Raw genomic sequence first — 25,913 nt, forward strand, 5'->3', positions numbered from 1 at the left:
GTTTTTCACAGAACTTCCCACCCCCACGAGGACATCACCTGTAGCTTCTGCCAGCTCAGTGAGCAGAAAGGATCGATTTGTCTAGAGAACGGTGGAGGTAGCAAAGAGGGCCAGAAAGCCGCATCGATTGGTGGTGTTTTGTGAGCGTCGATGGAGCAGGGACAAGAACACATCCCTAAGCAAAACCAAGTATCATTAGTCTCCTTGAAGTTTCTGCTCTCTCTCCTCATCCCTTATTCTGCAGAGCTAGGAGCACAGCCCCCGCCTGCTAAACAGGTCCAGGCAGAGCGGCGGGAAGGGGTGAGTTTTGTTTGTTGCACAGCCTCCCTAACATACACTGTAATTAAAATGTTGATTACTAAACAGTTTAAATATATGACAGACAATGCAGTTAAAGCCTACAGTTAGGTCAATATGTGATTTAGATTTGCCATTTAAAAACTCTCATTTAAATTTTGCATACATTAATCACTACCATACTTCAATGTTCTGATATCCACCTGACTACACTATTAAAATAAAACTTGCTGCCCCAGGGAAATCCTACTTATTCTTAATTGTTTCGAGGCTTTGATGGGCTTTTAATCTAAGATTAATTTATGCAATTTTAAATAACTCTTCTTATGATTAATAAGCTTGAAAATTAAAAGGAGTCTAAAGCAATTATAATGAGCATTTGGTCATAACCTCATTAGGAGAAGGAGTGAAGGATACAGCTCTGGAATTCTTACAAGACTACAATTTAAGGTTACTTTCAGCGGAGTCAAACATAGTTCTTGAAATTGCAAAGGCAGATTAGCCTGGGTCAGTGTTAGAGCAATGGCTATCTAGATTAGCACACTAATGACTTTATCCCTCTGATGATATTTAAGAGAGTGAAAAGATGATACAAGATGTATCAAGCAAAGACAAATGGATAATGCTACTAAGTGGTGAAGTCTTTGAGCTATATTTTTTGTTTATACCTTTTTCTGAGAAGGAGTCCTTCTGGTGGTGTTTTTTCTCTTTTTTTTTTCTGTATTATTTATTTATTATTTATTATTTCTGTATTATTTGTAGATTAACTTTTACCAATGCACTTTTACTTTTTATAAGATAATTGCAAGTGATTTTAGTTTAGTAGTTTTGAGGCACCAAAATTCTTCTGCAATTTACAGAATTTGTCTTTAAATAACGGCAGTCCCCAAGCGTGATGGATGGACGAAGACAGCTTAACTTAAACCTGACGACCTTAACCTGAAGAGGAACTGTCCACACATCACACCTGAATTTCCATTTTTAAACAGCAGTACAGATCCTTCTGTTATGATTAAAATCCTTTTTGTAACCTTCCTCTGAAGCTTCGGACATTGGCCATAGCCAAACGATGTGCTGGTGGCCCTAAAAACAGTCCTCAGAGACCCCTTGTGCACCGGACCGATGTGTCCAGGCTGGCCTGGCATCATCAGGCTCAGGGTCAAGAGGGAATTTTTCTTCAGGTCGGATTAGCAGGAATCGGTGCAGCTCCTCTGACCTCTGTGGTGTGGACCCGACCTCAAACAACTCAATCCCCTCCTATTGCAGGACCCCAGGGGGTGCGTGGGTGCATACGTGGATGGGTCCGATTTTCGCTGTTCTCTTTCTGTGGCATACACTAGTCTTGAATTTACTACAGAGTTTTGGTTTTGGCTGTGGCACAGAGGAGTCTATTTGCCCATCTGCAGATCATTCTTTCCCCAGCCGTTTTGCTTTTGATATTTGCTGTTAAACCGATAACTGTACTTGGCATGCCTCTTGGTGCTTAGCTACCAAAATGAGCTAACTCCCAGCAAAGGTTGTTTTTTTTTTTTTGTGATGACTCTTAAAAAAAACTAAGGCAAGCGAAGTATAATTGGAGTGTGCTTTTGCAAGTGCCGCTGAGGTTAAGAAGAGCTGTAGAAGAGGAATAGAGAGAGTGGCCCAAGGCTGATAGAGTATGTCAACATTAGCAAGCTGTCGACAACAGAAGCGGATCCGCAGAGTGAAACGGTTGGTGCAATGTTTCAGGGATGGAAGAGGTTTTACTTTTGACCAGCTCCGGTCTGGTCTGTGGACACAGCACCCATTTAGTAGCTGCAGCTCATTAGGTGTGTGCCTGGAGCACATCTTCTGGTTTGGTTTCATTTGAAATCGATTCAATTCATGGGCTTCAAGGCCTGTCTGTGATGAGAATGAAAGAGTGGTAAGCTCTGACAGAGCAGGAGATTCACACCTGACCTGAACTCTAATGTTAATGGTGATGCACCTGCAGAAGTGCCTTCAGCTCATGCCTTACCCCGAGCACAGGAGTGGTTTCATTGACGCCAGAGCTAGTCAGACATTAAGACCTGACACAGTATTTCCTTCAAACAGGGACTAAGCGTTCCCCTGGACTGGGGAAAAAGGGTGGAGAAAATTCTCCAAGTTTTGAGAAACTGGTTTCTACTGACAGGAAAGAAAAATAAATCAGTAAGCCGGAGTAAACTGAAACAGTCTCCTAAATGTTTTTCACCCAAACCTCGGAGTAGAAAATGCTGTGTGCATAGACATGTGTGCGTGCGCACGCGCGCACACACACACACACACACAAATAACAACGATTAACAAAACCAAAACACCCCGGAAAATGATCTGGCTGGAAGCAAAAAGGGAGAATTAAACAGCCCGCACTTCGCTAGCATTTTCGTGATGAAGTTTCTGCAAATGAACAAGTTGTTTTTAAAAGTACTCCATATGATCATATCGCCTTACATGCCTACACACCGTCTGCATCGAGTGCAAAATAACATCTCCTTGTTTGCCAGGTTTAGTAAAGAGACTAAATAAAGCAAGTATTAAATGATCAAGCATGAACATATTGTCAAATCACCCTGTGTCAGGAGCAGAAAAAGCACAGGTATGAAACGACATCCGAATAACTGTGGAGCGCTGCTGAAGACACAGAGAAGGTGGCAAAATACATCACCACTGGTTGGCTTGGGGAAAAAAAAAATAAAAATTCCTTTGAATCTCTCACAAGGTCACTGAACAAACGACTGAGGCCACGAGAACCATTTCCATTCTCAGACTTGTATTTTAATGCCACCGTTCCCTACCGGGAGCCTTTCCCCGGTGGAAAGCCCGGCTCTCTCCAGCCGCGCGGGTGGACGCTGGCGGAGCCATCCTGATTTACACCCGCCGAGCGTTTACCCCAGCATCTCCCATTAAATCCGAACAGGCAGATGCACATTTATGGGACAATGAACTTTTCCACGGCTGCGGCTCGTCGTGCTTTGCTATTACGGCCTTAATAAACCTGCGCATTCCCGTGCTGCGGCAGCTGCCGTGGGTGGGAGCGCGCGCAGCCGGCGCCGGAGGAGAGGCCGCAGCTCAAAAAAAAAAAAAAAAATCATCTTTAATTTAAAAATTAGAAACTGGAGCAGGCTGTGAGCACAGAGGTTGATTGAAACAAAATTTAAATTCCTGTCAAGCCCATTTAAACACAGGGGCCCTTCATAGACAATTAGCTGCTCCCTGTGAATGCTGAATAAACTCGGGCCTGGTCACTGTTAGAAGAGAGCAGACCTACTGTGAGGAGCTGGAAAAAAATTAACTAAAATCAGGCTGTATGAAATATTTAGCCTCCCAGTTTTATCACAGGGGTTTGGAAGTGTAAACAAGACAAAAATCGATTCCTCGGTGCCCTCCAATCAATCCCCCAAAATGGTTAGGGCATCTGTTTCTGCTAAATTTTGTTTACTCTGGCAGATTTGCCTTAATTGCAGTTGTTTATCTCCCATTGTCCCCGGGGCCCTAATCTCCCGATTACTAATACTTAACACTCATTTCACATCTAAAGCTACTTCTAATCCTCAACAGGTTTCTGGGGCTCTTAAAATTATTGAAACGGAGGAGACGGGAGATGCAACCTCTTTGTGAAAGGCACATTTTCTTATCTACTACCAGCTGGGTCCAATCATCACCAGGGATGGCTGCAACAAAGGTGCTAAAAGGCTCTTTCACAGGCACTGCTGCTCCGCTGGGGATTCAGCGGATAAAAAAGAGCTTTGATGGAAAAAAAAAAACCAAAAAACCCACAAAAAACAAAACCCTGAACAAGAGGGCTATAACAGTCCAGCCAAATAAAGTTACTGTCATAATCAAATGCTGTCAATCACAATGAAAATCCAATTAAAAATCTTTCAGTGCGGCCCTCTTAAGTAGAAAAATGTCCCCTATTTATATGCGTTTTTGTCAACCACACAAATTAGAAAGTAGTATTAATTGATTTTTTACTACTTTAGGCCCTGATCCTCCAGCTGAATTTCTGCGGATGCAAGAATCAACCGGCACAAATCTGATTAAGGGATTTGAGGCATAATGCACACAGGTCACTAAGAAGGCATATCTGTATCGCCTGCTTTATACTCCGCTTATTCATAGGCAATTATTACTCTTATTTAATACTGCAGGAGCGTCTTGAGGTGCTAATCAGGATACAGACCCACAAGTAGCTGGGACTACACAAATGCCAGCAATTTTAATCCATGCAGTGCGTTTGAAGCAATTTAAAATTCCAGTTTCATCAGACAAATAAATATTATACGTAGATTTCAACAGTCCCCTGTTAGAGCAAATTCCTTGATGAATTCGGAATGAACAGGAAGGACGATATTCTGGGAATTAAAGATACAGCTCTTATTTTGGAACTGTTAACAGATGTTTTTTTGGATTTATTTTAAATAAGTATGTAGGGAAGACAGCCGACATAAAAATAGCAACAAGACAAATGTAGTGTAATCGAAAGATTTGCAATTCTGCTACCAAAATGAGTGAGATGTAAATATTTGTCTCTGTGTCTGGAGAACTCAGAACAACCAGAAGTGCCAAATGAAACATTTGCTCAAATTAAATGGCAAAGCCCAAGAGACTCAAGTAACCAAAAATATTAACTGTATCACTCTAAGCTGCTGCCAATTTGTTTGTGTCCAATTTCCTTAGATTTTCAATACTTCTTGGAGCCAACTCAAGTTATTTCTTTTCGCATTTCGCTGGAAAGTGCTAGTATATTGTGCAGCTTTAGGGCATGTTAGAAAGAAAAAGTCAGATGTTCACATTTCCTGTAAAAAGTCAGCAGTTGCATGAGGAATGGGATGGCAGAAGACAGTGAATAAACAAACACCTTAAAAACTCTAATGCTCACAATTGTCACAATCTTAGTCTTCTGTAACTGCTGGATTTAGTGACACATATAATACACTTCTCCATTTTGATTTCTCAAGTGACAAAGAAGAGCAAATCATACCCCTAAGGCCAGAGACAGCTTTTTTTTTTGAGAGAGAGAGAAGGGAAGAGAGAGGGGGAAAGCTCCATAACCCACCTTTCCACGTTTCATCTGAGCAGGGAATAAGTTGAGCAACGCAGCCACCTGAAAAATCACATTTCTCTTTTGTCCTCCAACTCCTGAGCTACCCCGACCAAGAAAGATGATGAACACAAGAACATCCTGAGCCCTAGGGTGAAATCCCAGCATCAATTAAGTCGATATAAATTTTGACATTGCCTCCAACGTATCCAGGATTTGATCCAGCACTCCTTGTCCACTGTATGTCTGAACTGATAAATTGCAGATACAGATTAATATTTATCATATTTACAACAGCTAAAATACTTGGCTCTGTGCTTTTTTCCTTGGGAAATCAGAGCGTCCTTTCCTTCACATCTGGCATGCGTTTCGGTGTCTGTCTGTCAGAATTTTTGCTTGTCATGGGGTGAATAACTGGGATCATTGCGACAGAGGAGAGTCTAAATGTTTGCAAACAAAGCTATCCATCACAGGTTCAAGCACGGATAATTTTACGCTGGACAAATCATCACTGGTAGGAGATCCTGCACTGGCTCAGGAAAAAAAAAACCAACCCAATGCTTGTAAGTAGACAAAGAGGAAAAAATCTTGGCTCACTGGGATCCAGCAATGATGCATGAAGATCTAGATAGATGCAGATAGAAAACATTCACCTGTAAAAGCCGTCTTCAAAAGATTTATGGGAGGTGTTAGTGCAAAGCAAAGTGCAGACAGCCCTCTGGTCTTTCTCAAAAGTTAACACCATCAAAAAACCCAAACCGCGCAGCAATCTCAGCTACTCAGTCCATGATGCCACTGCTATAATGCAAAGCCAAATTAGCTGCTGGGGGAAATCCCTTTTATTGACAAACGTAAGTGGCGGTATTTTATTGGCTTTCTTCTGAAGGTTTATATGAAAATCCAGGTAGGATGATGCTGATCATCCAGTTGTTTGTTTAAACCATAGAAGTATTTCCGAAGAGCTACAAACAACGGTTTAACACAACGAGCTGCAAACAAGTTTAGCTCTACCTAGCAAGAAGTGCAACTGTCCAGATCCTCTGGAATATAGCTACTTAAAATAGAGCTACTTAAAAGCTTTTTTAAAGCTTTTTTTTTATGTTTTAAAATGTTTTTAAAACATATTTAAAACGTGTTTTAAGGAAACATTTTTAACTTCCTGTACTTGTTGGAGATGGGGGAACAGCCAGGCAGAATTCGTTTTTGAGAATCTGTAATATCTTGACACATATCTTAACACATTTAAATATACAAACAAATGATCTATCTGAACAAATGCCCATTGTAGCCAATGAGATCAGCGTGCCCGGTCTAAACGCCATTCCTGAAATGGAGAGAGGGACTGCTGAATGCATAGGAATGGGACATTTCAAAATTGCATTAGGCATTAAAATAAAAAAAACCAAAACAACAAAACAAAACAACATGTTTTCTAGCAGGTCAGTAGTTTTGACACAGATGATGTACAATTTATCATACAATCTTCTAAATTAATAAAACACCAACATAAAAAGCGTCAGTAATTTAAATTTAAAAAAAAAGGAGAAAAGCTAGAAGTTGTGTCTACAGTTTGTAGACTTGAACAAAAACTATTAGATCTGTGCAAAAGTAATCGAGTGCCGAAGGTGACTATATCCTTGGCCAAAAGCTTTGCCTCTCCCTGCTCAATACTTTCCCTGAGAAATCCAAGCAGCATCTTAAAGACTGGACTTCTTTGCATCCATGGGAAATACTGCTACACGCTTGACTTCTGGTGTTTCAGATACAATTTCTTTAAGTAAATCACTTTCGTTTAAATAGCCATATGTAGCATGGTAGAGTTCAATGCTGTACTAACAAAAAAACTCAACAAAAGACTTCAACAATTCTGCTGGCTTTCTGAAAAGTGCATACAATCTGCAAAATAAAAGGCCAAGCTTCCAGCTAAAGAAGAGATTTTAAACAATTACCAAAGCAGGATAGTGATATCATAAAGGCAATTTCTGCGCTAGCTTGTTTTCTGAAACTCTCTTTGCCTCTGAACAGCTAGAACAGATAATAACTATTAGTAAATCAAACTCCTGCAATATCCAGCTGTGTCTCACACATTTACATACAGATAGAATGGGTATATGTTTTTAATATGTATGCGATACGTACTTTTACCACAGCTGAAGTGCATGCTACAAAGGAGGAGGAGAATGGGAATGGAATCAGCATGAGATAATAAAGTGGCCTAGATAAAGTATTAGCCAGCGATTGATCTCAAACAGGGGATGTTGCTTCTCTCTGACCTGATTACTTACTATGCATAGATTCCATTAAATAGAGCTTAGAATGGAAAGCTTCTGAAAAATACCGTAAATACAGCCAGATCTACAGCTTCCTGAGACAAACCAGCCCGCAGATGCCCACCCATCGACGCGGCACAAGCAGGAGTTTAAACCTTACCCACCCCGCCACGTCACAATCGCTAAATATACACGTTATGTCTGCATTTCCCTGGGAGCCAGGCTTGTGATGCCAAACTCCACGTTTTCAATGAAAGCAGAAAGTTCACAGGAGGAAAAAAAAAAATAAAAATCTAATCTTTATACAGAAGACTCGTTAGGATTTTCCTTTTCTTGTTGGGAGTGGAGAGAAGAGAGACAGAGGAATATGCTAAGAAGATGTGCAGACTTCCCTGGTGTTGAAAGAGGAGTATGTTCAACTCAATCGACTGTGTGCCTTTCTCTTCTTGAGAGGGAACAAACCGCAGACAAAAGAGCAGACACTGTAAGCACAAGGTTCAGAACATCCACCAGTGAAATTATAAAGACCGTTCCTTTCCCAGGTTGGAAAATCTTCCCATTGCTCGGTGAAATTACTTTTTTTTCACTTCTGTGGAAGAAGTCTGTTAATTTGAAATACTTTGAAACAATTTCATCATTGATTATGATTACGACATAGAGAAGTTGATGTTTCATCTTGTTTTGTGGGTGGCTATACGGAAGAAAGGCCACAGCAACCGAGTGTAAATACAGGAACCTGATACGGAAATCTGGTGTTCGCTTGCACAAGAATATCTATGGTACTAGAAAGCCTGACTTTATACAGGAATTTCATACAGCCTTGGCTTTGGCCCTATTTTCTGTCAAAATGTGCACAGCGACTTTTGTAAAAAAGGGCTTCCTGACATGATAGACAGCGTAAATCCATCCCTGCTGTAACCCCTGACTTCAGTGGAGTTGCCAATCTGGCACTCCAGGTATTGTTAGTCGACTCTTAAAATGCATTTAACAATTCACCGATTATCAGGAGAGTAGAAAAAGACTGATGTTCCGCTTCCTTCATTTTGCTTTCAGTCTTTAATTATACTAAATTGGTTACCAAATAGTGACTTCCAGTACGGTTAATGTCCATAGGGGAGGAAGCCTGCACTCCGCTGTTTTGTTTGAAGCTAATGATGATTACGTGTTACACCTTTCATCCTTGCTAGTACCTTCCTTCCAAATAAAACATAAAACCCAAACCAACGCAATGAACAAGGTGAAACCCTGCTCTCGTTTTAAATCACCGGTAAGCTGACCTCGACGAGTCCAGGATTTCACTGACGGTATCTGCACCCCTCTGCCCACTCTGAGAGTTAACACGGAGACACCCCCCAGAATCACACCAGGGGTTTCAGAAACGGATGCCGTGAAGTTAGAAAAGATAACTGCGGTGAGCAATTCCAGAATTCAGAGGATATTTAACAGCTTTTGTTTTGGCCCTGTCTTCCAAAAAAGTATTGTAATTTACACACACTTATGTCTATGTATGTAGAGATAGGCTGTGTGTATATAGACGTATTATGTGTGCGGGCATATATATGCTAATGTATACATGCATATGAGTTTTATAAATAAAGTGCTCCTTGACAGCACCGGGTAAGCGCAGGAATGTGAAGGGCTTGCCTGGCGCACAAGGACTGAGCTAAGAGCAAGTCTGTGACAGAAAAGCACAGGGTGCTCTGAGCCCACCAGGCTGGAGCAGGGAATTTAGGGCAGGTTGCGAGGGTCAGCCACATCGCAGGCAAGGACGGGGTCACTTCTTTATTTCAGCAGCAGTCTGCCTCATGCTTTAGTACTTCTTGTTGCAAGTTCATTTATAATTGAATAGGAAGTAACATGAGGGGAAAAAAAATGCATTAAACAAAAGATTTTGTTTAAAAAGTAGGAAGGCTTTTTTTTTTTATTTCCTAAGCTGCTATAATTTTAAAATTATTTTACAAAATACCTCCTTAAAAGGGGACTAGCACACTCCAGGGCACGTAGTTGTAAAGATAAATCTGTGCACTTCCCTGGTACTGCAGGCACTCACCCTTTGGCCTCGTTTTTATGACTCTACACCCTGGAGTGGTGTTATTGCTTACAAACATACATATATACTTATGGGGGTATGTGCAATCTGCAGATGTTTTATTTATAAGTGGCAGGCCTATTGCATCACTGAAACATGCATTTACAAACAGATATAGGTTTTATGAAACCCTATTCCGTTGTTTTAATAGCTAAGCTATCCAGCCATAGCATAATAGTGCACAAGGTAAATGTGTCTACATCTCTAGAACCTGTTCCAAGTTTTCTCAGATGTGACTAACTGCAAGAATTTTCCAGCCATCAAAAGTTAATAAAAAAGACAAAATAAGGCAGTGTGAGCCTTTCATACGAGTGGAGGGGCTCCAATAAACTTCAAGGCCTCATCTTACCAAGGTATTTAAAGTAGGTGCCTAACTTCGAAGGTAGATCTATTGAAGTTAATACCCTTAAAATTAGATTTACAGCACAATACTTTACTAACCAGGATCTAAATTGAGACTAGTCTGGATTGTGAGATATCTGCCCCAGGGCGTCTTCAGAGATTAGCCTTTAACTAGAGAATAGCTGCAACAGAAACACTTGTTTATTCTACTTGCAGTTCGCAGCATATAAACAAGAACTGAAATGACGCAAACGTGTCCGTAGCTTGTTAAAATCTGCTAAAATTATTCCTAGATATTTAACACACAAATAAATCATGATGAAAACAAATCATGATGATTTTACATAAACCTCCAAGTTACAGGGAACACAGCACATGAATAAAAGTAATGAAACATTTAAAAATCAAAGCTATTTGATGTGAGTCAGAGGGGACTACAACTCTCCTCTACAGTGTAAGTTACTGTGAATATTTGTAATAATTGTTTGAGATAGTATTTTTCTATTGCCTAAAACCAGTCAAAACGGCACTCTGCACTAAATGCACGCCACAAGGTACCAGCCTAGGAGCAGGTACCCTATTATTGCCTTACTGAGAAAATGACAGTCGCAAGCAAAAGAAGTGTTCTCTGAGCTCAGATTCCAACGCTGAGAGCCCTTCTACGGACAGACCAAAGCCACATAGTACCTCAATCTTCTGTAGCCAATCTAATTTCATTTTACATGAATATAAGTGAAAACAGTACCTCCTGCGTTTCATTAAAAATGCTCTCTTTTGACTGTATCCTCTGTTTTCAATCTTCAGATTTCGAAAGGTTAAGACTGGCAAATGACGCCGAAGAGTGACCTACATTAAGCTGTAATCCCTGGACATACAAACTGAAAAAAATGTGTATTAAGCGTCAAAATGGTTTTGATTGAAACTTGATACTGGCTGTTAAAGTTCTGCATTAACTCCCCAAATCACACGTGAAGCTTTGGCCACAATGAAGGTAACAGTCAAATGCCCATTAACTTCAGCGGAATCATAATTCCACCTCTGGTTTGTGCGCTCTCTGGAAATATGTAAATATGCGGCACAAGCCAGAAACAGTTTAGATTTGATTTTGTACATACTGAAAAAGGCAGAAAAAAAATGGATATGCTTCTACATGAATAAAAAGTATTCACAGACAAATACATACTGAGGGGCTCTGAAGTTCCACTTACCATTAAATCTTCAGGTGCCGGCCTTTCCTTTGGTTGCTTTTTCATGCTACGTGTCATAAAACAAAATGTTCATACGTAAACAACTGTTCAGTTATTCCACTTGCTTAAATATTGAAGATACCCTCTTTTAACACAGAGTGAAGGAATTCTATGTGTTTCTTAACTTTATCGCGTGCCGATGGAAGGCAGGGTTCCCAACAGCAGCCAAAACATTAATGGGTCTCTCCCTTCCCTCCCTTAAAGGATGTACTGGTCTACACTGTTTGCAACCATGAAAGTGTGTAAATATAAAATCATTGAAAACCAGTCAGCTCAGAAGGCACAGTAAGTTGATTCTCATTTTGCTAGGGAATTATTACATCGCTCGACACAAAGTATTATACAAACAGGTGGGAAATTTAACTCTAACACTAAACAGCTTCAGGAGAACGCGCAATACCCTGGGGTTTCTACCTTCATTTTTTCACATTTATTTCCATTACACTGCAGGGTGATAGTTCATTACACAGCATTAACCTGTTTATAAGATCATGTTTCTCATCCAAATAGTCCTAGTTTTCTGTGCAACAGGTGCAATTAGCTATTGAAGGCTGTGCTTAGCTGCATGAAGGAACACAATAACATGGCACAGAGGTGACCATCAGGAGCTGCCTACTGACTAATTGGATTACATCCAAACAGCCAGTGTTTATGGCGTAATTGGCATAAAGTCATAAAGTCTGAGACGCCGTTCACTTGACATCTCTAATACTTATGAGGAATCGATTACTTGAATAGTATATGGTTTCTTATTTGCTTTTTTTAAACAGTAATGCCTCCCGCTGAGAAGTACAGCCAATGTAACACCGTATCTAAAACACTGGCTGATCTGTGCTGTAAATCGGAGGTATTAACAATACAAATTTCCCTTCCCTACAAGTAACTACAAGCACCCCAAATAACGCAGGCGTTAGTGAGTAACGCAGGCTGCCTGACGAGTAGGTTGGGAGCAGTTCTAATCTGACAGTCCAAAGTAGCTGCGTCCCCAGGGAAAACAAGGCTATTAGCCACCATCAGTTATGCTTCAGTTTGACATCTGTGGAAATTTTAACACAGGTTATCCCTCCCTCTGCCTCAATGAGAATTTTTTTTTTTTTTTTTTTTTGAAACAGTCTGTCATCAATTTTTTTCAGGGATAAAAAAGCCTCGGCCCCCACGCGTATCAGTTAGCTGCGCTGCAGCGTCCTCCAAATTGCATTGCTCTTTGTAAACTGAAACTACTGAAAACGGAGTCCTATGTTACACAAACTTTAATTATTTAGTTACTTTAATTAACCGATAATCAGACTGCTTTTTGTGTCTGTATTGTTACATACTACGTCAGTCCCGAGAGGTACTTTCTCATATGTTAGGTATTCAAAATTCAATTTTATTTGGTGACTTTCGCTGCAGTGGCCCCAGCATCCAGCAGAGACGCTGATAGTGCCGTGGAGCCCGACCCACAGACCCGCGTGGGGCCGGGGGCTCCCAGCGCCTTGTCTGGGCCCAGGACCCATCCCTGACGCAGGAATCCCTCTCGGCACGCGCGGTGATGGCTCCATCTGATTTAGCACAGCTGAGCAGCCAGCCCTGGACGTGCATGTTCGCTTCTCTGTCAAACACATCATTTTTGTACAAATTTCAAGCTTGTTTCTTCTGCCATACATAAATTAATGCCTTTTTTTTTTTTGGGGGGGGGGGGGGGGGGGGCGGGGAGGAAGAGTTAAAAACAAAAAAGATCTTCCCTTCATTTTGTTTCTTTAGGATAGCTTACCCTCAAGATTTTTATCCTCTAGTCACTCAAGAACTGTCTTCTTTATTCTACAAATTCCTCCTCTCCCCAGTTCTCCTTTAATTTAAAAGGTTTTCAATGAACTATTCAGTTTTAAGGAAAGAAAATACACCCAGTGGTGTGTTTTAAAATACGACTCTCAGTAAAAATTACTTACTGAAAAGCCAATGAATTAATCAAGGCTGCTTGCCCTTCTAAACGTTGAGGCAATTTTATAAGTAATATTTTAAAAAGCCCTGAATAATGATATTATACACGCGAGTCTTTGCGGCCCCTTTACCCCCCGGATGAATTCGGAGGGGTCTCAGAGCACAAGCCCGCACCCACATTCAGGGCGGGTTTATTAAAACAGGAAAAAACCCTTGTAAGTACTTTTACGACCCTTTGTGTAAATAACGTTTACATAATTTAAACAGTTTGCTTAGCTTTGCTGCCCCATCTGCCCAAGGCCCCCAAGTCCCTCTTCTCTCAGAAAGGATGCAAGGAAAGCCATAAGGTCTCGCCGAGCTGCAGAGTTAATGGCATGTATCATTTACATTGAGGGCATGGCATGTTTGCAAACTGAGCTTACCATTGAGTGATGAAGTGTACAAATGGCTCAGAGAACTCCCCGGCTGGAAGGACGGGCGATTCCTGGGATTGGATTGAAACAAGAAGCAGAGAGTCAGAAGGAGAGAAGATAATTTTTTTTTTTTTTTTTTTTTTAGAGGGAGAGTAATATAACAGCAACAACAACAACACGGAAAAAAAAAAAAAAGGACGCGACAAAGCCCCCTTTTCACGCCGAGAATTTGAGGGAGAAAGGTACAAATTCTTCTGCGAATGTGTTATAAAACACTGAATTTCAACTAATGAGTATTACACAATGGGTAAAAACATGTGGAAAGACACTGAGGGGAGGTGAAAAAAGGACAATGATAGCCACAGGGTAAAAAGGAAGGTAGGGAAAGTGTAAATGAGAAATTAATGATTATTTAAGTAACACACAAATGGTCTTGTAATTAACAAAGAGCTGTGAAATTATTCTTGTGTTGACCTTTGTTTCTTTCACTGCATTTGCTATTTATTTACACTCATGTTTATTTACACTTATTCATTTTAGAGGCTGTCCTCATATGCTGTCTGTTGTAGATTTAAAAGGCGAAAGAATTTTTAAGAGGGGGAAAAAAAAAAAGCAGGATTTACCAGTCTAGTGGTAGAAAATAACCACCCAGTATTTATGAAAGAAAAGGGAAAAAAAATTAAGAGCGCAAGAAAAAAAAAAACCACAAAACAGCAAAACAACAAACAGGGAACAAACAACACCACCATTTGCAAAGAAGGGCTTTACGAATTTAGGAGTTTTTCCAAGAATGACAGAGAGCTCCACTGTGTTTATAGTGTAACAGCTCAGGATGTAATGAAATTACACTGCAGAGTACTTTAACAGTGTCATCTCATTAGACCTACAGTTGGAACAAGAGAGCCACATAAAACAGGCAGCTGCAAATGACTCCATTCTCATCTATTCTCATTTGCTATTAAAAATACCTTTCGGCGGCTTTTTTCCTCCCTGACATCCCTGCACAAAGTACCCTGCAAAGTATGATACATGCACCTATTTAAATTAACAAAGGAATGACTTATTTTAATCTCACTGTGCTTTGGAGTGCTTTGGCCATTTGGATGAGCAATATATCATTACATACAACCTTCCAGCGCTGCAGGCAAGAAACTCAGAGCGTGCAGCATTTGGTGGGAGCCAAACAATTTCTCTAGCACACAACTGTGTCAAATGCATGCATGTATTCATTATTGAGAATGCGAGGAAATAGCTTTGATGTAGTGGAAAAAAGAAGATGATAAAAGCACCTCTGCAATGTGTGTGCCATTATCAATGGTGGCAGATAGACCCAACTGCAGAGCCTCCTATGTGATTAGTAAATATACATATAATTGCTGTGGCCAATTATCAGAAAAATGAGATCGGTAATTACAAGACAGAAAATTAACTAGAACTCTTATTAAGGCTTTGTTTCCAATTCAAACAATTGGAAACTGCTGGAAAATACAATTAAATCAAAAGTAACTGAAGAGTAAAAGGAGAAGCCAAAATTGCTTTACGATTTTCAAAGACCTCTATTAAACACAAGGAGTGTTTGATATAACATGCCCAAATTCTCTTTGAACTTAGACCGGGTGAGGGAGAGGTTATTGTTTCTAAACTTATAAATGACATCAATATAGGAAGGTTTCCACTGGAGAGTCGAAGGAACATAAGGAAACAAGCAGCGCAATTAAACTTTCTCCACTTCAAAGAACTGCGCATGAAAATTATTCATGTTAATACAGAAAATGCAGGGCAAAATGTCAGCCCGGAGCCCAGCAGGTTTGGCCTCTGCCCACCATTTTCTCTCGTCCAGCAGAGCCTTCCTGGGCTTCCACCTCAAGTGGCCAATGCCGCTTTCCCAGCTGGGACAGACCCGAAGCAGGGCAGGTAGGAAACACTCCGGCCGTGTATTACACATCATTTTGAAAAATACAAAGCGAAGCTACTGGAGCCCATTCCCCAGGGAGCTGGCTCTGCCCAGCAAAAGGACAAAACCGACGCTTATAAATACTTAAATGGTATTTAAGTATTGGCCCCCAGGAGGATGGGGCCAGGCTCTTCTCAGTGGTGCCCAGCGACAGGACAAGGGGCAACGGGCACAAACTGGAACATGGGAAGTTCCATCTCAACACGAGGAGGAACTTCTTTGCTGTGAGGGTGGCAGAGCCCTGGCACAGGCTGCCCAGAGAGGTGGGGGAGTCTCCGTCTCTGGAGACATCCCAACCCCGCCTGGAGGCGTTCCTGTGCCACCTGCTGTGGGTGACCCTGCTCTGGCAGGGGGTGGGACTGGGTGATCTCCAGAGGGCCCTTCCCACCCCCACCGCTCTGGGATTCTGTGATCTACCCCCCTATTTATTTGAAGTAAAATGTAAGTGAGGACCTTCCTACAATCTCCCCTGTAACAGGGCTGCTGGGTCGGATCCGTCCGTGCTGGGGAACAGGAAAGGAATACGGCACTTCACGCTAATTTGCTGGGTGATAATTTCTGCAGTCAGGAAGAGATGACAGACCCATAATAGAGTGAAACTTCCTTACGAGAGGGGAACAGAAGCCCATGAACTGCTCTGAAGCCACCAGCGTTTCACCGTGGCTATCCCCAGCCAAGGCGGCGTCGGGGTTCACGCGGGCAAGGGAAGAAGTTGCTCCAACATCAGTGTTAATGCAGCACAGCCAGGAGACAAGGTGCTGCTGCACAAACGCGGGAGAAAATTTCACCTGGGTGAAAGTAAATGTTAAACGCTACTTTTTTTTTTTTTTTGGCACATTTTTCTGTACAGTGAGGTATTTCGTCACCATCCAGGCCTACTCTCTTCTGCCATGGATCTGTCAGCCATGGCCATGCCTTGCTTGGTTTGCTCTCAGGAGCTCAGGAAGAGACTGTGCGTGTGCACGGAGATGGACCCCAACTGGATTTCCGCATGAAAACTAGCTTTAATACAGTCTTCCCAAGGATTTCAGACCGGGCGCCCCACAGATTTACTGGCTAGTTGCCTGACAAAATGCAAGCCTTTTGGGAGAGTCCATCAATCTCAAGAAAACACTTGCCGGGAAACGTGTTTGAGGGCAAACAGATCAGTGCAGATAAAAACTTTAATCTTACTCCTATACACATGAGCCAATTGTCATGTTACAGCGTAGGTAAGATAGGGGAGGAGGAGGCAGGTTTTGGTTTTAGCTGAACCAGGAAAATACGGACCCTCAACAGCTTCCAAAGGTGAACACTGAAAAGCTGCCTGAAATGCTGCATTTTACCTTAGAAAGAGACAACATCCCTTCAGTTATCGCATCTACCCAGGGAAACCAATGACTGAAATATTTCAATTTATGATATTGTTCTATGCAAGACCATTTGAGTAGCAGAAAGGTGGGAGTATTTTGTCGTTAGAGCTGTTTCTGATGAGAGAGCGCTGCTATTGCTACCTCTGTAACTTGAGCAATCACCGCGTTGTACAAAAGCAAAAGTTCCCAAACTACACAAAATAAATACATCCTATTTTGTACCCTGAAGTTCCCTGGACTTTGGCTGAGACTCAAAGGGATGGGAAAATGAGGAAATAAAGCAAACCTACATGGGTCTACACCAAGTGTACACGTTCACGTTTGATGGAGCCACAGGGAATGGTCCAGCTGCACACCGATGACCTGCCTTTTTTTTTTACCCACCTGCACACTGAAATCATACTACAGAGGCAAAAAAAAAGTAGAAAACCAAGATTTTAAAGAAGTGAGGAACAAGTATACTCATTTTAAACTAGGAGATGGTTCTTCCATTTTCATTAAACACCCTATATTTTAACCAGTATCACAAAGACCTATGTATTGGGGATGCTGCCAAAATGGCAGTAATGGTTGTAAACGTCAATGTACCACTGGCCTCCTACATCCCCAGGCAGCTTATTCCCAAGACTGGCTATTTCCCTAAGCACCCAAGCAGTGTTTCCGTAAGCGGGATCTGCTGCTGGAGAAGGCAAGATCAGCCTCTGAGTTCTCCAAACCAGCCGAACTGTGCACACCCAGGGAGAATGGGGAAGGGCAATAGGAAAAAAGTTTGAGTGATGCCTTTGCCTTGTGAATAATGAACGGTTCAAGAAGGTCAACCCATTACAACTGAAACCGTTTAATTATTAATTATGCACAATCTATGAGCAAAAGGACAAGTTCAGAATGTTTAATGTGCGGTAACTCCGACTGGACCCTCTCTTGGCATTTTGTTATTAGCACTTGTCAGCAAGGTGCTCAGGCATAAAGAAAAAAGCACAGCAGCAGAAAATGTGAGCTAGCAGGAGGAGGGAGGGCTTTAAACTTCAAACACTGCTCCTAATATTTAATTTATAGAGTGCCACGGCTCTGGTATAAACCTTATTGACTTCCATGGAGTTAGGGGAAGTCACATTATCTAAATGAAGACCTGAGAACGAGAACACTGAGACAATCCCTTCAAAAGCACTCCCTTTTGAAGGGAGTGACAACATTACTATCTGTATTTTCTTTTTTTCCCCTTTTTTTCACAGGTCTGAACAAGGGAAGAGCGAACCACCTAATTGTGTGTCCAGAAGTCAACCAATTCTTTGTAACCTATGTGATAAAAGCTTGAATTACAGGTCTGACCATTATCCTCACCTAATTCTCAAACCTATTATTTGAAATGTCTCCTGATCTGCTTGATCTCACTAAACAGAGCAGCAGCAGAGATGCTACTAAGGCTCAGGCAATAATGTCCAGCAAACCCACAAATAAATACAGATAAGGCAACTTTCCCCTCCTTTCTGTCCAGCTTGGAGGTTTACCTGGACAAACTCAAGAGGCAAACTGAACAGATACAGCTTTGAGTTGCTTATTTAGTTTGGAAATATTTTACGTCGATGAAATTTGGGAGTAGTTCTTGACTGGCAATCTACATGAAAAGCATCCCATGCTTTACACACCTTCGGAGGTCTTACTCCAACAGACAATTTCTTGAGCATGAAATATTTTCTCAAAGCCACCAGAAGTCAAAGATTTATCACATCCTCTCTGAAGAAAGAGAAAGCCCACAATCTCCCATTAACAGGAAAATCCGCAGATATAGCTTTCTACCTAAAACCTTCACGAAGGCAATGGCAAAGCCCCCAGCTGCGTGTTAAGATCAAACCTGTGCTCCTCCTGCCTCCTCCTTCGGGGGTCTGCCTGATGGGCAGCCACGGTGCGGAACGATGGCAGCCCGTCATCGAGACGTCCCCAGAAGAACGCCAGGCTGCACAGACGCGCAGGCTCGAAGACGAGCTCAGCTCCGCTTCGCGGGCAACAGAGGCCGGTGCTCCCCGTGGATCGCCTCGTTCAGGGCAAACAGATTTTACGCCCCTCTTCTCAGCTCCTCGCTCCCTCCCCCTCTGTGAAGGGTTAAATTTCCCCGTTCCCCACAGCTCCTGCTATTTTGCAATACTCTCTCCTCAGTGCGATGCTTGTGCAGAAGGAAATGCCATGGTCCTATGGCTCGGCGGCCACAAGAGGGAAGTTAGCAGAACCCAGCAAACCAAACTTCAGTTCCTCTCTCCTCTGGGTTTCCCCAGCACACCCTGCCTTTGAAATTATCATCTCCTCTGGGCAGATACTCCTATTCTGCAACTCGTCCGTTGAAGCTGAAACGGCAGTATTTAATAAATATTGTGTGTGCTTCACAAAGCATTTCTGGTTTATCACTTCTGCCTAAAAAATCTCTAGGATTAAAGGATTTTTATGCACTCCAGCTTCTCTTTTACTAAAGCTTTCAAAGAATACACACATTTTTAATATAGTGACTGCATTTTACTTTGTGGCCAAATAGTGATTTTTTTTTTTTTTTTTTTCCAGACAAACTTAAATTTTAGATACACCAGAAAGTGCAATTACACGTAATAAATGCACCGCAGCTACCGAGCTGTGCCAACGAGACCAAGGAGCTACAATATTGTACACGTTCAGATGTACTCCTACAAGGACAACTTTCTTCTACAGCGTTCCTAAAAAAAAATAAATAAATAAAATCCATTTCTGACTTTCTAGCCAATCTACTTCAAAAGCCTTGCACAAACCTAATGGCAGGTGATTTCCTACAAGTAACAAGTTTGCAGAAGACAGCGATGTCTGGAGGTGGCTCAGAGGCCCAGACTTGAAAGCATTTCTGGATTGTCCCCGTTATACTCCCACCTCCAGCAGGAAGGTGAAAGATGATTACATCTCTGCGCCAGGTCGCTTCTTGCTCTTTTCTTAGTAGCAGATGCCAAATGTGACAAATTATACGTGGGGGCATTTTGGTGTGAAGTTTCGTCTGCTGGGATTGGAGTGTCAGCAGTAAACTCATTTATTTCCAGATCTCCAGCTGGACGGGAACCAAGGTCGAAAGGCCAGTGTTTTATCCACCAAAACACTCAGCCTACCTTTAACACCTCAGATCACGTGAGAACCGGCTATTCTCTCCGCAGCACTACCTGCTCCCCAAGTTCTTGAAAATATCACGTATGCGTAACCTACATTCGTACCGAAGGCACTGAGATGTTTCTGGTTAAATAAGTCCGTAGATACTCGGGGCTATTCGGTTGTCACTTTTGCAGCATTTGCTACTGTGGGATATTTTTCAGAGCCCAGAAGAGGGAAGGAAAGACGCGGAAGAGTGTAATTAACGTCAGGAATAATCTAGAGTGTACGACATGACATTTTCTACCTCTCGCCAAGCTCTGTACTTGTTAGTGTGGCTCTCTAAAGGGCCTTGCAGATAAGCATACAGGTAGCTGGAAAACAGGTTAATCCTTTAACCGTAACTGTAATTGCTTTCTCTCTAAAACAAACATAAGAATTTTTTCCTCTCATTGCTGGTCTCTTGTCGATCATAAGCTAGCAGAGCACAGCAGTGTTTTGGGTAGATACACACACACACGCACATTTCAAATAGCTAAGGCACAGCAGCATGAAACGTAGCCTCTACCTGTTCACACCGAAGGGACTCAAGTGAAAAACTAAAACCATTTATTGTTCCCTTTTTCCTCTGTACACTCCCAATGCATTTTTATTGCTTTTTCATAAAACACTGCTGCAAATAATCAAGCATGACCATTGACATCCACGAGATTGAGTTTTAGGAACCATTAAATGAGCTTGCCCTCTTGGGAAGGTTCTTGCTCAGGTTGGTCTAAAGGTAATTATTCAGCAATTCCTACCTGTGGTTTTACCTTGTTCCTATAAAGTCTCTCAATCTCATACACTAGTAAGGTCACAGTTTCTGTCTCAATAAAAGTATACCCTAAACCAACTTATCCCCACGATAAATTATGGTGAGTTTGTGTACACACGCGTACACACATGTACATCCTCACACCAGCTTTTCTTGCACGGAAATTTTCAAAACTCCAGAAATTTTTAGGGTTAAATATAGCCGTTACACATTTAAATCAATACCTGAGAATCTAAAGAGAAATTCCTAAAGGAAAAAAGAAAAAAAAAAAGTCTTCTTTCAATCTGAGCCTTGGGACTTTTCTGCTTCATTTATAGAAATAGCAAAGTGTAGGACTGATGCAGAAGGTTAAGAAATTCCGCACTCGAGAGGGAACGGTCTTCATTGGGTTATTTGATCAAGCGGAACATCCTGTGAATCTTTAAGGCCATGCCGTAGCAATAAATAAAAGGATATATTTAAGCAGGCGAAAAAAGAAGGGAATAGAAACAACTATATAGGATACAAGTATTAAGTGCAAGATATTTTTTCCATGGGAAAAGGTGAAATTTTCTTGACACTGCAATGCTTCATAGCTCAGCATTAACACTGCGCTAGCGTTAACTGATGCTGCTAAATGTTTCTAGAGAACAGATTTAAAAAGAAAAAAAAAAAAAAAGAGGTCTTTGATTTGTGGAGTTTGTGAAGTCCTTGAGCTAGATTAAACTGCAGTCTTGTGAGACCGAGTATCTCTGTGGGGGCACTTAACAGAAATGCTCAAGAAACTCATGGAAAGCTTCTCACTACTTACTCATCAAGCTATCAGAGTAAGGATTCATGAGTACAACGAATTAATTTTTCCTTTTAAATTTCTGCATGGCTCATCAAAACAGGCAGGTTTTTTAAGGCTGCCTCCGATTTGTGAAATTAGGATTTGCTCTTGGAAGTCTTCACTCCTCATTCCTTCAGTCCTAATGTAATTGGAATAATGCAATGATTTAATAAAAGCGATGGACAAAAATCAAGTTCTTTTTCTCCCTAGTTCAGTCCAGTTTTAAAAAAAAAAAAATATGCCAAAACTAACACCTAAGTCGCTATTACACTGAGACAAGCTATGGAAACTTTGAAAACAAAATTAATTTATTGCAGGTTATGAAGAAGAAAGGGTTAGAAACTAGAGCTGATGCTTAACTACAGAGCTCGTGACCACAACCGCTCCAGTACAGCGAAACCCGCTTTACAGCAACCACCCAAGGGGCTGGCAATAATTGCTTTCCTAGAAGGAATACTCTAACTAAATAAAGGTCAAACAAAATAGCCCTGGAGAGCTTAAAGAAAATTTAAAGAAGTTGCTGAAGTCAGGAGGGCTGCCTATTGGATGCATTCCACAATGCAAGTTTTGTCTACTCAACCTTCTCCGGATGCAGAGCAGACACCTCTAAAGCCAAAAACGGGATCGGAAGGAGGGGAAGCTGACGTGCTGAAAAACCGAGAGCTGCCAGGGTCGGCCTTTTGGGATCTTCATACACAAGCTGCAATCACCTAGGCGTTCTACTAAATGCTGATCTGACGAACAATCAGGAAAAGGAAATCAGGAAAAGTTTTAGAAATACCGCACCTGGAACACAGCTGAGGAAGTAACTAACCAATACTTTCCTACCTAATACATTTTGACAACAAGGTAACACGGAAACGAGTAACTACAGGTTGGAAGAATCTTGAAAACAATGCCACTTTTCAACCGGCTGCAAGGAACACAAAATAGCCTATGATCAGAGCTCTGATTTCCCTGAAAACCTAACCCCACATTTTTGCTGCAGAGTCGCAGAGCCCAGTAACCCACTGCTTACCAAACTGACAATGTAGAGCCCCCTCATTTACCTTTTAAACTGAAAATGTTCTAATGCAGTAAAAGGAAAATGCATAATTACGATCAAGGCTACAGTTCTCATAATCTCTGTTTGGAAGTGGAATTTGATTTACTGAGCGGCTCTTGCAGACATCAGCAGCGAGATGACTTAACCAGACCATGTAGGTTGTCTGGGAGGTTGCTGGAGAGTGGGAGGCTGAGAAGGGAACAGTTAAGATTTTTTTGTCAGCTAAAGAAAATCATCACGTGAGGCATTCTGAGACCGTGAGCAGCAAGAAAAGTTAAAAAGCATACTGATTTTACTTGCAATCTTTAGGTTTCAGAGTCAACCCACTAAGTGAAATGAGGTGGCCTGCATTTCTCCCATGCATCGTTTCTGGGGTCTGCAATATTAATGGTATTATTCGGAGGCTCTGTTGTTTGCATTTCTAAATTATCATCTAGAATGGCTTCCGATAACAAAAATTTTGTTTTTTTAAATGCACCTAGCGCTTTTGTGGCAGAATCCTGGTGCCGAGTAGACTGCATTGCAAATTCTTTGGCTGCATGATCGTGAAACATAGGGCCACATCTAGGACATCTTCCAAGCCAGGCAATGGCTCCTGCTTCCAGCAGGACTCCATTCTCCTTCCTGTCGGAGTGTTTCTGGAAAGGCTGCACGCACAGCAAGCGATGCATGTCCTTCCCAATAGGGATTCATCTGCACTGCTCAGTGCTTTCCATAGAACATTTCGGTGAGTTGGAGACAAACTAAGTTGAGCGCTAGAATATTAAATTACTCTCAGCTCTCAAATAACAGCAGACTGCCTTTATTGCCGGCTGTGTTGCAGGATGAACTCCATTAATGACTAGTCTATCCTCATCTTTGGACCAGAAGCAGGAGTCTTATCATGGCAGGAGATGCTGCTACGATTAGGACTGTTGCTTAAATGAGCGTGTCTTATTTGTAGCTGGATCAGATTTCACTATAAGTTACCACATGTTAAAAAACAAAGGTCCTGGCAGGCATGAATCCTATTCACACAATGCTCCTCGCTGATTTTGCCATTAAAAAAATAATCCCAGAACCAATGCCATTAAAAGCCCAATAACATAATTTAACTAAAAAAACCTATCAGGCATAGTTTACTCTGATTTGAGAAGAACCACCGCGCTTGACATTTTTTTGTTAAATTATCCTGCTTCTCAAATCATTCACTCATTCTGCAGAATTTCTGCAAGTAAATTTAAGACCTAGAAAACGAACAAACAGACTTTTTAAACTGCCCAAGTGACCTGCAGTGTCTTATATATTTCACTAAGACTTTAAAAACAGCTCCAAAAAAATCTCACTACTGTGTAACGCCTAAAACCTCCCACGGACACTTTTTATTCCATAGTGCACCGCCTTACAGAGCTTGAGAAAAGTCCAGGGTACCTAGGTAATACAGAAGCAACTTCTTAACTAGTTCAGATATCAACAAATTCTATGAATTAAAGATGATTACGAATGAACAGAACATTAACCTTCAGATTCCTGCTGCATTTTGGTGGAACATGGAACAGTTGTACAAAAACCCTATGACCGCAAATATAATAAGCAACTATTATAAAGAATCAAGGTCTTAACGTTACTTCTGCTTCACCATTTTTAACAACCTCTAGGTTCTCCCTGTATCAAGCTCTGGAGTTTTTAGCCAGGCTCCAGGGGCACAGCCTGGGGTAAACATGCTGCCAGCAAAGGCCCCATTTCAAGAAACAGTCTCTTCCCCAGACCCGTTTAACCACAATTTTAGGAGCCGGAAGTCCAAAATATTCTCCGTCACATAAAAAGACACAGTAAGGGACGTCAGGAAAAAAGACTCAGAGTTTTCAACTGCAACAACGTCAGCAAATTATTACTCTGGCATGAAGCTCCATGGGGGCTGAAGATCCTTAAGGCAGCTCGATCCCACCCTTGCAGCTCTATTCCTCCTATGACACTACGGCTCATCCACAAGCCGTGCCATTCTGGGAGCACTGTCTCTTTGGAGGGAGAGGCGAGCTCCAGCTCGTCACTCTTTGCCGTTCTGATCGTCATTAAGGTAGGTGGGGAATTCTGCACCCGTGTCTGGGGGTTCCTACGGGGCCGGGCTGTACAGCGCAGCTGCAGGAGAGGGGCTCTGCTCCTACCCCTCGTGAGTTTTAGGACCTCCTTACAGCCAAGGGGAAAATTTGACCCAAAATAATCAGTCTTACATCACTAAGCATTTCTAATCTTTAATACTCATGGTAGCAACAACAGCTGTACGGTACCAGATAGTAAAGAGACTTTCCCTCTCAAAAGGTCCTTGCGTAGAAGGAAGAGTGCGTATTAGCCAAATACGCAGGTCCCTCTGTTACTCCCCAGGAGGCACATCTTACAGAAGACAAAGTGAGAAGGAAAAAAAAAAACAGTCACAAGTTAAACACATTTTGCTTTGAGGTCTGTGTACACAGGACAGGGCTGGGGATGGCAGGAGGATCTGTAAAAGTCAACGCTGCCCATTAGCTAGAATAGAATAACCCTTAATATAAATGTCCTCCAAGACACCATCACGCCAAGAATTTGCACTTCCAGGTGTGGCAGCCACTATCTAAATGCTATATATCTTATTAAATGACCCTCTAACAATAGACACGTATCGAGCAAATAACACTACAGAGCCAATCCATTCTCCTCTTCCCCCCAGGCTCTAAACGTTATGGCGTGCAACTTCCACTTAGACATCGAGCGTGTTGCAAAACAAAGCGAGTTGCACTTAAAGGACTTTCAGCTGAGCTGTTCTCTGTAACTCGAAGTCCTAACGTGCCCAGCAGCGCAGTGCACTCTGAACCGCTAGCTCAGGAGAATGATGGCTTCGTGGCATACTGCGGAACATAAAATAAGTTAAAACAAGTAAATACCAAAACTTTAACATTAAAGCTAGCTCGGTACTCAGATGTTTACAGACTGCACAAAGTTCCTTGGTTAAAGTTTTTCTGAGAAGACTGGAACAATTCCCATCTTGAGGAAAAGATGTGAAAGCTGCAAGAAGCTTTAGCGTAACACACAGCTCTTTAGGGCTCCGTTTTAGAATGCTGAGCTTAGATACAGGCAGTAGCTCTGGCCCATTTAAAGGTAACTTGCTCAGAAGTAGCAAATCACGAGTACAAATACAAGCATCCTTAACTTAACTTCTCTAGGACAGACACAGCCGTTTGCTGCTGGCATACAAGGCATTGGTGCTTT

At 41.8% G+C, this 25,913-nt stretch overlaps 1 protein-coding gene across 3 annotated transcripts in view; it reads right to left on the reverse strand.

Annotated features, from left to right (window-relative positions):
* Positions 1-25,913, reverse strand: part of MAP2K5 (mitogen-activated protein kinase kinase 5) — a 142,646-nt gene that overhangs the window by 13,255 nt on the left and 103,478 nt on the right. For all 3 annotated transcript variants that reach the window (XM_074599578.1, XM_074599577.1, XM_074599579.1), the window contains 2 exons: positions 13,632-13,693; positions 11,251-11,296 (listed from right to left, as the gene is read on the reverse strand). In XM_074599578.1, the coding sequence (XP_074455679.1) occupies positions 11,251-11,296; positions 13,632-13,693 (108 nt within the window). The remainder of the gene's footprint in view (positions 1-11,250; positions 11,297-13,631; positions 13,694-25,913) is intronic.

The sequence above is a fragment of the Larus michahellis genome, chromosome 9 (assembly GCF_964199755.1).
Source record: "Larus michahellis chromosome 9, bLarMic1.1, whole genome shotgun sequence".
Lineage (NCBI taxonomy): Eukaryota > Metazoa > Chordata > Aves > Charadriiformes > Laridae > Larus > Larus michahellis.